Source organism: Abramis brama (assembly GCF_963993115.1).
Source record: "Abramis brama genome assembly, chromosome: 19".
Classification (NCBI taxonomy): Eukaryota; Metazoa; Chordata; class Actinopteri; order Cypriniformes; family Leuciscidae; genus Abramis; species Abramis brama.
The window spans coordinates 3,818,460-3,833,752 of record NC_139981.1 but is presented as its reverse complement, the minus strand read 5'-3'; the positions used below and the strand labels follow the sequence as shown (position 1 = coordinate 3,833,752).

The 15,293-nt window shown below is 38.7% G+C and overlaps 1 protein-coding gene across 7 annotated transcripts in view; it reads right to left on the bottom strand.

Annotated features, from left to right (window-relative positions):
• Positions 1-15,293, bottom strand: part of fgfr2 (fibroblast growth factor receptor 2) — a 49,077-nt gene that overhangs the window by 16,723 nt on the left and 17,061 nt on the right. For 3 of the 7 annotated variants that reach the window (XM_084092489.1, XM_084092493.1, XM_084092494.1), the window contains 7 exons: positions 13,871-13,994; positions 8,871-9,061; positions 7,638-7,782; positions 5,193-5,395; positions 4,012-4,151; positions 830-951; positions 301-381 (listed from right to left, as the gene is read on the bottom strand). In XM_084092489.1, coding sequence (XP_083948615.1) covers positions 301-381; positions 830-951; positions 4,012-4,151; positions 5,193-5,395; positions 7,638-7,782; positions 8,871-9,061; positions 13,871-13,994 — 1,006 coding nt within the window. The remainder of the gene's footprint in view (positions 1-300; positions 382-829; positions 952-4,011; positions 4,152-5,192; positions 5,396-7,637; positions 7,783-8,870; positions 9,062-13,870; positions 13,995-15,293) is intronic. The other 4 variants (XM_084092491.1, XM_084092495.1, XM_084092490.1 and 1 more) reach the window with 3 other exon arrangements.

Here is a 15,293-nt window from a genome sequence, read left to right as displayed (position 1 = left end):
TATATATGGATACCTGATGTTCTGAATCATAAATGCTGGTAAACAAGTGTGATGATGATGATGCTTCAGGGAGTGTCTTTGCGTGTTGCTGGGATCATAACACACTGCTGTTTTTGTTGAAAAATGTCCAGGTTTTTTACTGATATTTTAGCCTCATATGGTCCATATGACAATATTATTCTGTCTGTGTTGTGCTGTGCCTGTCAGTTTGGTGTTTTTGTAAGACTTTTTAGCTGTTTTAGTAAATGCCTTGTCTGGACAGGCACACATTATTAGAGCTTTCTTGACATGTTTGCTTACCTTCATCTTCGAACACTTTGCTTTTCTTTGAACACCCCACTCTGTCTTCTGCATTAAACAGTCTAAAAGAGCCGAGTTGTTCTGCAGAAGATCACATGTGCATTTTATCTGTCTGCTGAGCTGGTGTGATTTGTAACCTGTATCTGCTGGGCTTTGATCTTTCACTTATGTACCATCCATATCTGAACTAGTAGTTTTGTGATTCACAACATCAGAGAGGTAGCTCCCTTGTAAAAAGCAATTCGAACCATTTGAAAGGTGGCGCCCACATCAATTTATGAGCTGATGAGGTTAAATGTCAAGTAATTCCCACCATCCCACATTTGATGAAACCATTAGTGGAGAAAAGTTCTCAAATAAATTTAAATAAATGCTAAAATGGTCCAGTGGCACACAAACTCAAATTCTGCAAAGGCCTAGATGAATAACAACATTCAGATACTGTTCACATGCAAGCAAACTAAGGGTAAATGTTGACTGAGGATGCTCAGCAGGGTGCAGTTTTAGAAACTAATCCATAAACACTTACTTTTCAGCATCTTGACAGCCACCGTCACGGCCTCTTTAGGTTTATCCTTGTCGATGCCGAGAGCTTCAGCCATCACAACCTGCCCAAAGCAGCCCTCGCCAAGCGGTTTACCCAGAGTTAACCTGCACAGACAAACCAAAGACCACAAACATTACACAGTTATTTATGCTCATTTCCAGACTCACTTCAACCCATCCAGACAGACGTTTTCAGTCACCATGCAGATGCGCTTATAAATGCTGTCTAAGTAGGTAGTTCACTCGGTTTGGAGACATCGCCAAATGGTAAAATGGTAAATGGACTGCATTTATATAGCGCTTTCACAGACCTATGGCCACCAAAGCGCTTTACATTGCCTCACATTCACCCATTCACTCACTCAATTCATACACCGACGGCGGTGTCAGCCATGCAAGGCGCCATCCAGCTCGTCGGGAGCAGCTGGGGTTAGGTGTCTTGCTCATGGACACCTCGACACTTGGTCAAGTGGAACCGGGGATTGAACCACCAACCTTTCGGTTTGTAGACAACCTACATGAACCACTGAGCCACTGAGCCACAAAGTCTGTCTCTATTTATCAAATGCAAGCATTCGTGACATTTAACCGTATATCAGAGTTGCGTGTCCATGTGTTGGCGCGCTGTTGTGTTTACTTAACTCGTAGGTGTTAAGTGGATGCCCTTTGCGTTCCATTGCAAAGCTTACATTAGACATTAGCGAGTGTGACAGCTGAATGTCTGGCTGGGAGAGCTAGAGTTACGCTCCTCTGGGGTGAGTAACAATATGCCTTTGGGGATTTAGAGACTTTCTTAGAGTGTGTAAGAGAGGGATGGATCCCAGGGTTAACACTTGACTAGCGTGCTCTGGTCAAGTGCAAAAAAGATTAGACCATGTATTATATAAGAGAGTGTTGTAACTTATCCATCAATTAGGAGACTCCCACCTTTTTTAAAGGGGTAAAGTGTATTATTACACTTGCTCAACCAAACAGGTAGTCCTAAAACTAATGCCAATGATAAAGTCATTGTCGGTCGGGTGATCAAAACCATTGTAATTCTGTCTGGTGCCGACTTGCTACAGAAATTACTGACATAAAATTTTTACTTAGCATTGAAAATTCACAAATAGAATTACCATAATTTCCATGTAAATAACATGTTTTTTTGCAATCAGTCCATATTATTTAATTTATGGTTTTACAGCAATAAAAGGCTCATTACAGCATTATTTATTTTAAAGCCGTCATGGATCGCATGTGAGGATTGTATGTTTGTTCAGAGCATTTGACTGCAGATTATTTTGTGAACGAGGCACAGTTCGCAAAGAAACTTAAGTTTGAAAGATGAATTAGCCAACTGTACTGGATCTGACAGCAGCTGCAACACAAACCCTAAAGTTCATAATGCTTTGTCTGTAAATGACTAACTCACATGGCCATTGATACTGTTTTCTATGCAATGACGTAAGCCAATCATAACAGTGGCCGTTTACTGAGAAGCTTTAAAGGCTTTAAAGAGCCCTTAAAAACTGATCATTTCAGGGTCAGAATGAAGGTTGAAAAGATTTGTTTTTCCACATATATATTTGTTTTTTGTGTGTGTGCAAAAACCTTTATTAACATTATAAGGGAACCTTAAGGAACATATTAAAATAATAAAAATAATCATAGTTATTTTTTGCAAGGACATAGATTTTAAATTATATTTAGGTTTTATCTGATTTATCCAACTTTTGAGGCCATTTTTCAGCAAATTTGTTCCCTAATTAGATCTAGTTTGGGAAATAAACACACCCTGACACATAAAAACACAATCCCACACGTTTCATCTTCATCCCTCACGGTCACAGTGACATTCGACCTCTTGCCCTGCCATTGGCCCTCGGTCAACCTTTGATTGGCAGGTGCTGGGTCTGTCCCCGGCCCCCTCCACCGCTGGGCTATGTAAACATTCACACCCGCACCAGGGCCCGGGGCCGATCTGTGGCTAAGATAACACAATCCCCCTCTGTGCCGTACGGTCAATGGCGGTCTCTGTCTACTCCAGCCCACCACAGATAATCAATGTTATGTTTATCCTCCATGCCGACCGCTAACGCTAACATTCCTCAGTTTTCTGCATGCCATGCGCCCCGGGGCACGTCATGCGGGGATGAAGAAAAAAAATGAATGAGTTAACTAACTCAATAGCTTAAACTCTGTGCTAAGAGCGGATTGTAGGAATGCACTAAGTCCAGCTAATATCAAGTAAATTAAAAAATGGTTTCTAATAAATCTTTTCTTTCATAGATCTTGCGTTCCTCACAAAAATACAGTACATGTCTTAGCTTGTCTGCCAAGAGCAACAATTCCTTTAGTGGGTGGGAAGAAAAAAGTCCATAAAATGGTGCCTCCCTTCACCTATAGAATACCAATATTGGTCATTAGCTGTGTACATGAAAGGACTCTTAACTTCTGTATGATGGATATAATAATCCTGCAGAAGAAATGAGTGACTCAACCTGTATTTGTTGAGTTTCCACCATTAATTTAATAAATAAAAGACTTGGTTATAGTTTGGAGTTGAATAATAGCATGTTAAACTCTTCCTGTCTCTCAAACTGCTTACAAATCATCCTTGAGACAATCAAAGTACAAATAGACTCCTTTTAAACCACCGTGTTTGTGACAGATTGCTTAAACAGGCTTTCTTAGTCATTAATTAGAAATCTGTAAGGTTTTGGCAACATGATAGTGGACCCATCGTAAATCTCCAAGTGATGCCGGAAGCATTTCGTAAATATTAAGCATGGCAATTAAACATTAATCTGTGAGTCTGAGTTTTTCTGGTTCTGTATGTCTAGTCGTACGGTCAGTGTGTGCTATCGGGGTCACAGTGTCAGAGCATAACAGAACATATCAACATCCAAACCAGAAGCTGCTCAAATCTTCCAGAAAAATAGACAAAAATCCATTTCATTTCTGCAAGAATAATGGTCTACTAATGGAATAAGGGTAACGCACGGAGGCCTGTGTTGTGTTATGAATGATTGATTGTACATTGTGCCTGCATAAGTCACAGGTTAATAATTAGACATAATGGGATTGTGAGTGTATAAGAAGATTAGTTTCACATCACAATGATTTATAAGTGAAAAAGATGCAAGATTATACTTTGAATTTAATAAATGTGTAAATGCTCACTTGTCTCTTGAGAACTCCCAGCGCGGGTCCTCAGGGAGGTCATACTCTGGGATGGGGTCGTCGTGGGCGGAGCTACGGCGAGTGGTGATTCTGACCAATGGCGTGCTAGAGCTCATGGAGGAGCTGGAGTCAGAAGACACCTGTAAGGGGAAAGACGGATGGCTGATCACCTGAGTCTTGGAGATAGAACCATGCACTATTAACAGCTACATGTGTGTATGTGTGTGTGCGCACATTTAGCCGCTTAACATCATCATTATAGTATGTAAAATCCTCATTATAGTAAGCTGTGGCTATGACGATGCAAATCAAAGCACAAAATCTAAGGTATCAGGCTCTATTCAAATAACTTTACCTAAAAGCCATGCAGTTCGTACAGTTAGGTTTCTCAACATGTCATACATTTGTAAAAAAATATGTGAGAAATTTCATTTTCAAATAATGTTTCCAACTTACCACCATATAGAATACCTTCAACTTCTCAACAAAAGAATTTGACATGTTATTCAGTAACATTTAAGTTATCATACAAAGTTACCACTGTACTACACTTAAATTAACTACAACTTTTAATCTAGAATACTATAATATATATTTTTATACAATATATGATATATATCATGTATAAGTTAACATGGTAATTTCTATATATATACACTCTTAGAAGAAAATGTTCTAAATAGAACCTTAAAGGGTTCTGTCAGGTGCTTCATATATAGAACCTTTTAGAGGTTCCCATCATGGGATCATTTTAAGGACTTTTTTAAATGAATTTTGTTTTAATTAATTTTTTATTAAATTTTATGAATTAAGCAGCTTGTAAACATACTTTATCAGAAGAAAAAAATGGACCCATTAAACATGAGAGTATTTTGCAATCATTTAAGATATTTCTTCTTATAGAGAAACTTTTTTGGTTCTATATAGAATCCCATTTAACCTTTTTTTTTCTGAGAGTGTACTTTAAAATGTGTACTCTGGTGCAATTACTCTTAATTGTGCATTGTCCCTGTAAAAATAAACAATAAAGTAAAGTAAGTAAAATAAGAGGTTGGTTCGAATCACTAAACATAAACCTGCCCTTACAAAACCAACTAACTACATATTCCAAAGACAAATCATTCTTATATTAGTGTGAGTGTATGTGTGTATAAGATTTCTGGAACTCTTTATCTACTTTCTGTTACCTGGCGGCGCAGAGGGATCTGTTTGGTCAGCTTGTGCACTGCCGGCTGACTCCCGAAATCAGGCTTCTTAGCCGACGTCCTCATTCGGCAAACCACCACGATCACCACCATACAGGCGATGAGAAAGACGCCTATGCAGTAGATGGCGATCTCCACGTAGTCAGGAGGGTAGTCCGTCTCGATGGCATCTGGCTCGGCTGTATAGTAGCGAGAAGGATCGGAGAAAATCGGACTAAGACGTGAGGCAACAAACCAAAAAGGATTTAAGGCACTCCTGAGGTGAGGAAAACTGCACCAGAAACCTTAATGTTGGACACAGCACAGATTTAAGATGCTTATGAAGGACATCAAGGTTCCAAGGCAAGAGGAAAAAGAGGAAAAGGTGTAGGTGACTAAGGAATTATAGGATGAACCAACACACACACACACACACACCAATCACTTTTCACTCTCTGACTCTATACCTATAAAAACGTCTACAAATATCTTTCCTTCCAAGGTTGTAGCAATAAATAACTAATAAAAGACACTCTGGCAAAAAATTCAATTTAGATGTTCCTCTACCTTAGTTCAGGAAACTTTTCATTTAAATATCAACTTCAGTAAGAGTATAAAGCTATAAAATGAATGTGAACAGCAGTTCAGATCATGGTCTTGTCTTAGGAGAAAAATCTGAGACCTAAGCCTTAATTAGATCTCCATTTAATAACGGAGATATTGGAGAGTTTCCATCACAGCATATTTCCTGACACTCAGTGGCCCCTGCGAACATACACATGCTTACAAAATGGTTTGCATATGACCACAGTATTGAAGTACTTCCTGACACTTGAGGTCCTTCAGAAATACACACTACGTGGATACAATCGCACACACACACACACACACACACACACACACAGATTTCCATCTGTCTGACCGCAGACCAGTAAGTGGTGCCATTTGCGGTCAAAGATTTTGTCTGTTTCCTTGTCAGGAAATGGACTCTTAATAAAATGCAACGCTGTTGCATTATGCATGTTAGCGTGCACACTTGACGCTGCCTTGTATATGACGACAGATAGCCATTGTGTTTCTAAAACTATGAAACAGTTCACTAATATTTAGTTAAACCTGGCCAAAATTTGTGGACATGTAGTAAATGATCTAGAGTCCGTCACATTTAGATACACACTCAAACACACACACACACACACTGTGGTTGTAAGTGGCTCTAATAACTAAGAAAGTCCAGCATTTGAGAAGGCAAGCAAATCTTGAGACTTTCTTTAGAGAACAAAGCAGTTATTAGAGCTGAAATAGAAAAAGACTTCGAAACATATAAGAATAGATCACCTAAAAATCAACATTTTATCATCATTAACACTCTCATGTGTTTTTTGACTCTTTCTTCAATACAGAACTTATTCCCCTCTTATCATTCACACTTGCACAAATTCTTTCGTTATCTGGAAAAAAATTTGTTCCACTGAAGAAAGTCAGTCATACATTAAACAACATGAAAGAGTAAATAATGACAGAATTTTAATTTCAGATGAACTACTCCTTCAAAACAAGTCTTTCCAAACATGCAACCAGGGAAATGTTAGTTGGGAAGAGAATTTTTATAAATAAGGATCTCGAGACACTTGGATGCAGTTTTATATATTTTTAAATATTATTTCATATCTCTTACATTTGATGCCCAAATAAATTAAAATGTTGAACAAATTAAACGTAGAAAAATGGCTGAATGGGTTATTATCGTTAACTAAAACTAAAATAAATAAAAAATCTGTTACTTATAACAAAATAAACCTTAACTGAAACATACATATATATATATATATATATATATATATATATATATATATATATATATATATATATATATATATATATATATATATATAAAATAATGTAGCTGGCAATCAAAAATTATCGAATTATTTAATTTTTATTTCAATTAAATGAATGTACTATTTTAGTGCAATAATGCGATAAATCTTGAAAGCTTTGGAGAACAGACTTTGGTCTCTTTACAAAGACAATCATTTGGCAAATTATTGCTGAAGTGAAAAATGTTTCAAAAAGTGAACTTAAAAAAAGTTATCGAATTTTACGTTTATTGTTATGAAAATTTTTCATAACAAAATCCATGATTTTTTTGTGTGTTCACATAGCAAGTGTACAATTCCATAAATAAAAATAAAAAACAAACGTAAAATGTTTTGGTCAAAAATGATCGAAGAGCACCAGAGGGTAAGTGAAAACAGAATCTATAAAAAATATAATCTAATTCAAAATATTAATAATAACTACAATAGTACATCAATACTAAAGTAACACCGTCCAAAGTGCCTCATGTTTCCTCTCAAAGAACGTTGGCGCGATATCAACCAACGTGACTTCGACAAAAAAGAAGTGTGTGTACAGAAGCAGTAGAGGAGGAGTGTATACCTGGAAGCACCGTCAACCAAGCAGTGTGATAGGAGATCCCAATAGAGTTACCCGCCAAGCATGTATACTCGCCCGCATCCTCGAAAGTTACATTAGGCAGGTAGAGCACCTCGATCTCTTTGTCCGTAGTGTTCACACCTGCCGTCTGAGAGAAACAGCAGGAGAAGAGGAAGATGGAGATGATGGAAGGGAGATACAAGAAAGGATGGAAGTGGAGGAAAGAAAGAAGAAAAGAAACAAATCAGACCCAAAATACCAAGAAGAGAAAAGGAGATGTTCAATGTTGTATTTCCCATCTACGCATTACAGAAATGGTAGATGTTCCACTTCGTTAGAGAAGATTATCAAACAGAAACAGCAGGGGAAAAAAACGCCATAAACGTAGATCGAAATGAAGGTCGAAAACCTCTGAACCCAACACAGGTGAACCCACCAGATCCTCAAGGGTCCATGCAAACACAAGTGAAGAAACATGGAAAACAAGCCACTGCCTTTCGGAAAGAAAGATTAGAGTGAGAAACTAAAGAAAAGTGATAAAGGAAAGGGAAAAACAGACATGGGAAACATGTCATTGACACAGAACAGGAAGGCAGAGGCAAGGACAGACCAAAGGCTTGTTTCCATGTCTGATTGGCTGGATGGCACCAGGAAAGATCCACCAAAAACAAATAAGGAAAATAATACACCAGACCACACCACAACGGCTCAGCGAAAATCCCAGGATCACCAGGACGACAAAAAAACAACCCAAAACACCAGCAGAGGGGGAAGGGGCGCCGGGGAATCAATGTCTCGTTCTTGGTTTTACCTGGTAGGACAGTGAGCCAACCGGACTGGCTGACCTGACCAATATAATTGGACACTTGGCACGTATATTCACCAGAGTCCTCTTCTGTAACATTGGTGAGCAAGAGCACTTCCACGTCCGAGCTGTTTATGCCCGAGCGCTAGAAGGTGCCGCGCACAGGGACAAAAACACACATATGGGAGCTTGTTACAATCTCTCGTGCTCTTTGGGAAGGATAGGAGAGCGGAAAAGGAGGGAGCACCACCCATTACATGGCATGAGAAAAACAAGGATATCTGCTGTGAGAATAGTCTTTCGTTTTTGCATCTTCTCATTCTTTTTAAAAGAATTTAGCCGCATCAAAACATCTGAAAATAAAAGCATTCTTGTTTCCGAGAAAAGTGAAAGCCAAATCAGATTGTTTGAAACATGAAAACCAAGCCTACCTTTAACACGCGGACATAGGGTAGTCCATCGGGGCCGTAACGGCTGCCGTTCTTCACGATGTGCTGCAGCCACTGGATGTGAGGCTGAGCGTCACTGTAAACTTTACAGACGAACCTTGCGTCCCCTCCGACATGAACAGTGATGTTGGCCGGCAGGCCTGCCTGAAGGATGGGCCGGTGAGGAGAGCGTTCTGATAACAACCAAGAAGAATGAGCATTATTATATGAATATTTATCATGTACGCTACTGTTTAAAAGTTTAGGGTCAGTTACATTTTTCTCAAAAAAAAAAAAGTCTCTTATGCTCACCAAGGCTGTGTTTGTGTGATAAAAAAATCAGTAAAAACAGGAATATTGTGAAATATTTTTACAATTTAAAAGAACTGTTTTCCATCTCAGTATATTTTAAACTGTAATTTATTCCTGTGATCAAAGCTGAATTTTCAGCATCATTACTCCAGTCTTCAGTGTCACATGATCCTTCAGAAATCATTCTAATATGATGATTTGCTGCTGAAGAAACTGCAATAGCAGTTGTGCTGCTTAATAATTTTGTGCAAAAGAACAGCATTTATTTGTAATGTTAAATTGGTTTATCGCGATTAATCGCATCTAACATAAAAGTTTGTATGTAAATGTGTATATATACATATAACCCATTCAGCCATTTTTCTTTCTTTTTTTTACAGTCTTTATTATTGAACGTTTAATTTGTTCAGCATCGTAATTTATTTGGTCATCAAATGTAAGAGATATGAAATAATGCATCCAAAGTGTCTCGAAATCCTTATTTATAAAAATTCTCTTCCCAACTAACATTTCACTTTCTTCAGTGGAACAAATTTTTTTCCAGATAATGAAAGAATTTGTGCAAGTGTGAATGATAAGAGAGGAATAAGTTCTGTATTGAAGAAAGAGTCAAAACAGCTCTAATAACTACATACACACACACACACACACACACACTATATATATTTAAAAACTTTTATGTTAGATGCAATTAATCGCGATTAATCGATTTGACAGCACAATTATAAATGTCTTTAGTACTGTCACTTTTGATCAATTTAATGCATTCTTGCTGAATAAAAGTATTAATTTATTTTTTTAAAATCTTACTGATACCAAACTTTTGACTGGCAGTGTATGTACCAATTTGATTCTGACCTAACATTAACAATAAAGAGACCGACTCGCAACAGCACAACAAACACAATACCCCAAAAAAATGTACTCACTAAAGTTTGAAATAGCTTTCAATTCCCATGTCTTGTTAGGAACCTTACACGCTTTTGGAACAGAACATAATTATATTCGTCTTTTTTTCTAAACTTTTATTAAAAATCAGAAAAATCAAAAAAGACATTTAAGGTATACGTGAACGTTTGGCATTCAGATCACCACACCTACTGTCCTATCAGGCTGCTGTTAAGACTTCACAAAACAGAGGCTGTTGCATTATCTCAGCAGATAAGGACTGAGCAAACACAGATGAAGAAAGGCAAAGTGGGGGGAAAATAAGACAGATGTCCAGTGTCCACCGTATATCAGCTGCGGTTCCGGGTGTATCAGGAACATTCTCGCTTGTCATTTCATTCCCTTTGTTCCACTTAAATATGATCAGATATGATTTTTGTTTCCCAAAAGGTCACAATAATGAGTAAACTAAAGTTAAAATTAAATTAAAGTTAAAACACTTGGTAGTGAGATTTTCTATTATTAGGACATTCACTTTTCCTTGTCCTTGTGGAGACATTTTTTGGTCCCCATGAGGAAAACAGCTTATAAATCATACAAAGTGATGTTTTTTGAAAATGTAAAAATACAGAAAGTTTTCTGTGATGGGTTGGTTTAGGGGTAGTGTTAGTTTAAGGGGATAGACTATACAGTTTGTACAGTATAACAATCATTATGTCTATGGATAGTCCCCATGAAACATGAACGTGTATATGTACAAACTTTTTGTTAGAAGTTTTTATTTTAATATTTTTAGACATTTCAGTAAGTTTTAGTAATTTTGTTGTGTGTCTTAGTTATTCCTTGGCAACTAGCTGAAATAAAATAAGTTTATGTATATATTTTATTGTTATGTGAATATTTTATTTCAGTTAACGTTTATTTTATTTCAAAACAAAAATGGTTTTAGTTTTGGTTAACTATAATAATCCTGAGTGAGGACCTCACGGATAGAGTAAGGAATCACGTTTTCCAAAGAAAAAAAAAAATCAGAAACTAAACAGACTAAACCACATTACTAACACACCTCATTGTCTTCACAACACAACATTACTGTCGCCCTGTAATTCTGACGCGTCTCCTGGTTACCCCGACACACACAGACACACAGGCATGATGTCACACAGGAGATGTGGAGAGGTCAACCTTCACAGACATGCAGCGAAGGTTTACGGGGGATGTAAGAGGATTTAGGACTGAGGGGCACAAGAGGGGGCACAAGAAAAGCTCAAAACAATGAGCAGAAAGAGAAAAAAGAGAGGGCTGGGGTTAAAGGGATGCAGAGTATAAAAGATGCCCAACAGATGGGCAGTGAAAAGAAAAGACAGACAGATGAAGAAGAACAGATGAGAAACAAAAAGTTAGAGAGGCAAACTTTGCTCACACACAGAGATCTATACCAAATATCCAAGTCAGACAGAAAGCATTCCTTTGGAGTGGCTAGCAAGTGTTTTAGATTGATTGTGTTACGCTATAGCAAAAACACTTGCTAGTAGCCACTTGTGCACTACCCTAACCAAGATGCTTTTTAGAAACCAGTTTGTCAGATCATCCTCCAAAAACCCATTGAGTCAGCCCACAAGTTGAGCCAAGTGCCAACCGCGTGCCCGCATTCTCCACCAAATCACAATCGATCGATTACATCACTAGCCAGGCATTTACAGGCTGATCTGGCATCCCGAAGCGAGACTGTTGAACTCTGGGTAACCTGCTGACTTAGCATACGCGGGAGGAGTTGCGGCGTGTGATTGACTGAGAGAGAAATCAGGGTGGAGATGCACCGAGTTACTAGGTCTGGATGGTTTGAAACATGCCAATCAGATTGTGAGATTGTGCTGTATGCTTCATAATGCAGATGTATTTACGTGGCTGTCAGTGTAAAGAACCACTTTATATGATCTACACATTAACGAGACTGACAAAGAGTAATTAAGTTAATAATAGTTAGTGTAAATAGCCTCTGTCAACAAGGCGGGCTCTTTGCACTTAGTGTAAATAGACGCTCTGTTTACTAAAATGAGTGAACTAATTAGTAAGCCATGAGAACTAATCTTAATTCGAAATTGTACTGTTAATAAGACTTTAAATTACTGTGACCAAATTTGAGTACCAACATGCTATGAGTGGCAGTGGATGGTGACTGGGAGTCCTAAACTTAGATAAGTACATAATGTGCACAAATTGGTATAAGGGGGTATTGTTGGAAGTTATCTACAGTTGAAGTTTCTGCGCTGGATTCTGGCTGACATCCACAGTAAACAGCAATAATTAGTGTCTTTTTGGCTCTTTCAAGTGTCAGCGCTTTGTACTTTGTCCAGCTTTGAAATGCAGGCCAGTTCAGATTGGCGCAACTTTCATTGACCCGTTCGAAGGGTCAGCGAGACTCCAATTCCGGCACAGGGAAAATGTTTTCGCTCTCCCAACCTTCGTTTTCTCATCTTGTCATTTTCATTTACTTCCCAGGTAGGTTAGTCTAACATTAAAGTGAAAAACAACAGAAAAACAGCATAATCCATTTCCTCTGCCTCTTTTCTCTCCTGCTTTCTCTGTGATGAGAGTATTAGACTGAGTCAGACACAAAAGGGCTTTACAGCCCTGCAATAAAACAGAAAAGAAAAACAGAGACCTTCTGAAAGACTGCTTTTACTTAACCCAGAACAGGGGCCCTAAATAGGGAGCATATATATATGTGTGTGTGAGCCTTTGTCCTTGCGTGTCTGCGTTCTGTTCATGGGTGTGTGCATGCAAAAATATAGCTTGGTTCTGAGGTTGGAGATGGCAGGTCTACTCAAACAACTAGAGCAGACAGCTATGAATTATAGGCACAATTCACCCCAAAAATGAAAATTAACCCTTCCAAGTCTTTTAAAGCCACAAGACAGCTTTGTGTGAAACAATATTCACAATGTTATTTTAACTGCATTTTTTATCAAATAAATGCAGCCATGGTGAGCATAAGAGACAGCATTTTCTTTTTTGACTATCCCTTCTCTTTTCTCTCCTTTTTTACTTCACTTGCTGTGTTGTCCACTCAGAGGCCCTGGTATTAAAATGCGATATGGTCGATCGGATCACAAGTGGACGACGCTAAATACAGGTGTAAATGGGGTCTAAAACGTTTTGAGCTTGTCCACTTTCAACCACTTCCAGAGGAAGTCGAAAACGCATTGACCGGATTGCTTTCATAGTGTAAACGCTCATGTGGTCGAATGACCATACACACCAGACACAAAAGACCATCTACTCTCCGTCTACTGACCTAATGAGTAAACATTATGGGAAGCGCACTAGCCAGACGGGATTTAAACTTTGTCGGCTGAAGACCCAAGTTTGGTTTGAAGACGAAAAACGTACAAAGCACAATGTTCTCTCACCATTCCTGATTTCTAACACACACACACACACACAGCGTTCGGCTGGTCTTGCGGCTGTCAGAGCAGAAACTAAAGCTGATGCTCTCCGTGTGTTTTTCTGTCAGCGTATGCGTTCATATGTAAATTACACAAGCTTATTTTGTCCATTAGATTGAAAGATCTGAAAAAGTTCATGCATTTACCCGCCCATAGACCCTCCCCACGAAGAAATGATTGAAAGTGAACAAATGAGACAGGTGTAAACGGGAATGTGTCTTCCTCGTCCACTTGTGATCCGATCGACCAAAATACATCTTAATACCGGGTGTAAACCGGACCTAAGATTCCTTTCATGCCCTGTTTACCAGTATCCAAAAATGGTCAACAAACATGTCCATAAACAAGACTCACCCACTACATCCAGCGTGTAGGTGTGATTGATGGATCCATAGGCGTTCTCCACCAGGCAGGTGTAGTTTCCTTTATCAGAGGGAACGACACTCTCCATGATTAGAGTCCAGTGCTGGAGCCGGACCTGAACAGGAAAAAGGAAAAATCAAAAACAAACTTCCTGCATAGTACAACAGCACACATTCAGAACAGTTAAGTGACTTGTTTACCTAAATCGTATTCGGGCACATTATCTGGCGGACACACAAACACATATATTCTCAAATCGAATTCATCTCAAACAAAACTCCAGGAGGCTATCCTCAATTTCACACTTGTGTGTGACGACTTACAAAATGGAGGGCAAATCTGACAGGAGCACTGACAGAACAAACAGGAGAGAGAGAAATTGGCCCAGAAGACGAGGGTTTTTCGAGCGAGAGCACCATGGGAAAAGTAATATCGCCGTGCCGACAGACGAGCGAGCTCCCTCCCCCCCCCCCAGGAATTCAGCTCTCGTGACTGCAAACCACAAATCCAGCGTCTCTTCCATGGAGACTTTCGCTCCACAACTCTGCCCAAACCCTCGGCCTTTTGAGACCCAACAAATGATGACAAAATAAGGGTTCATTTACCTCAGGCACTAGTTTATGTACGTTATCCAATGATTCATTTATTTTATGAAATATTTGATATCTTAGGATGTGTTCACACTTGTAGTTTGGTTGGCTTGGTTCGTTTGGTCAAAACAAAACAAAAACATTTAGTCCTGGTCCGCTTAGCGTTCAAATTGGCATTTTTTACACCGAACCTAAACCTAACCTGATTGCTCGGCATTTATGACATATTTCGAGACGGAACTTACCGAACATCCAAAACAATGCTGTGTTCAAGGCTAAATGTGCTTGTTGTATGTGCGTAGCTGCACCAGAGTTTGTTTGGAAGCGGACAGAGACCAATCTTTTCAGTGGTCTCGTCTGCTTGTTTGGTGCGCACTAGACTTCGGATTGGCAGCGTACAGAGAACAGAGAACACTAAGAGAGCAATTGCACTAGAGTACGTTTTAATCGAACCAAACAAGCCAAGTGTGAACACACTTTTTTTTTTTACACGAAAACTGTAGTCTAGGTGAAGGGTGGTGACTTTTATCATTTCTTTGTATAATGAATTATTGCAATAATTGCTTTATGTTTCCAAAGCATATATTTGAAAGTTATTATTGTTATTAAAAATAATTCATATTTAAAAGGAAATTCAAGTCTGGATTATCGAATGAACCAGTTCATGGTCCTATAGTCAGACACTGAGCTCATATCTGAGTCTTCAGATCAATCGAGCGTGAGCAGCTCAATCATTAGTGACCTTCTGTGTGGAACAGCTGTGTTTTCAGAGACGAAAGTGCAAACAGACACTGATCGGGGTACATCGGCCAATCGCCCCACAC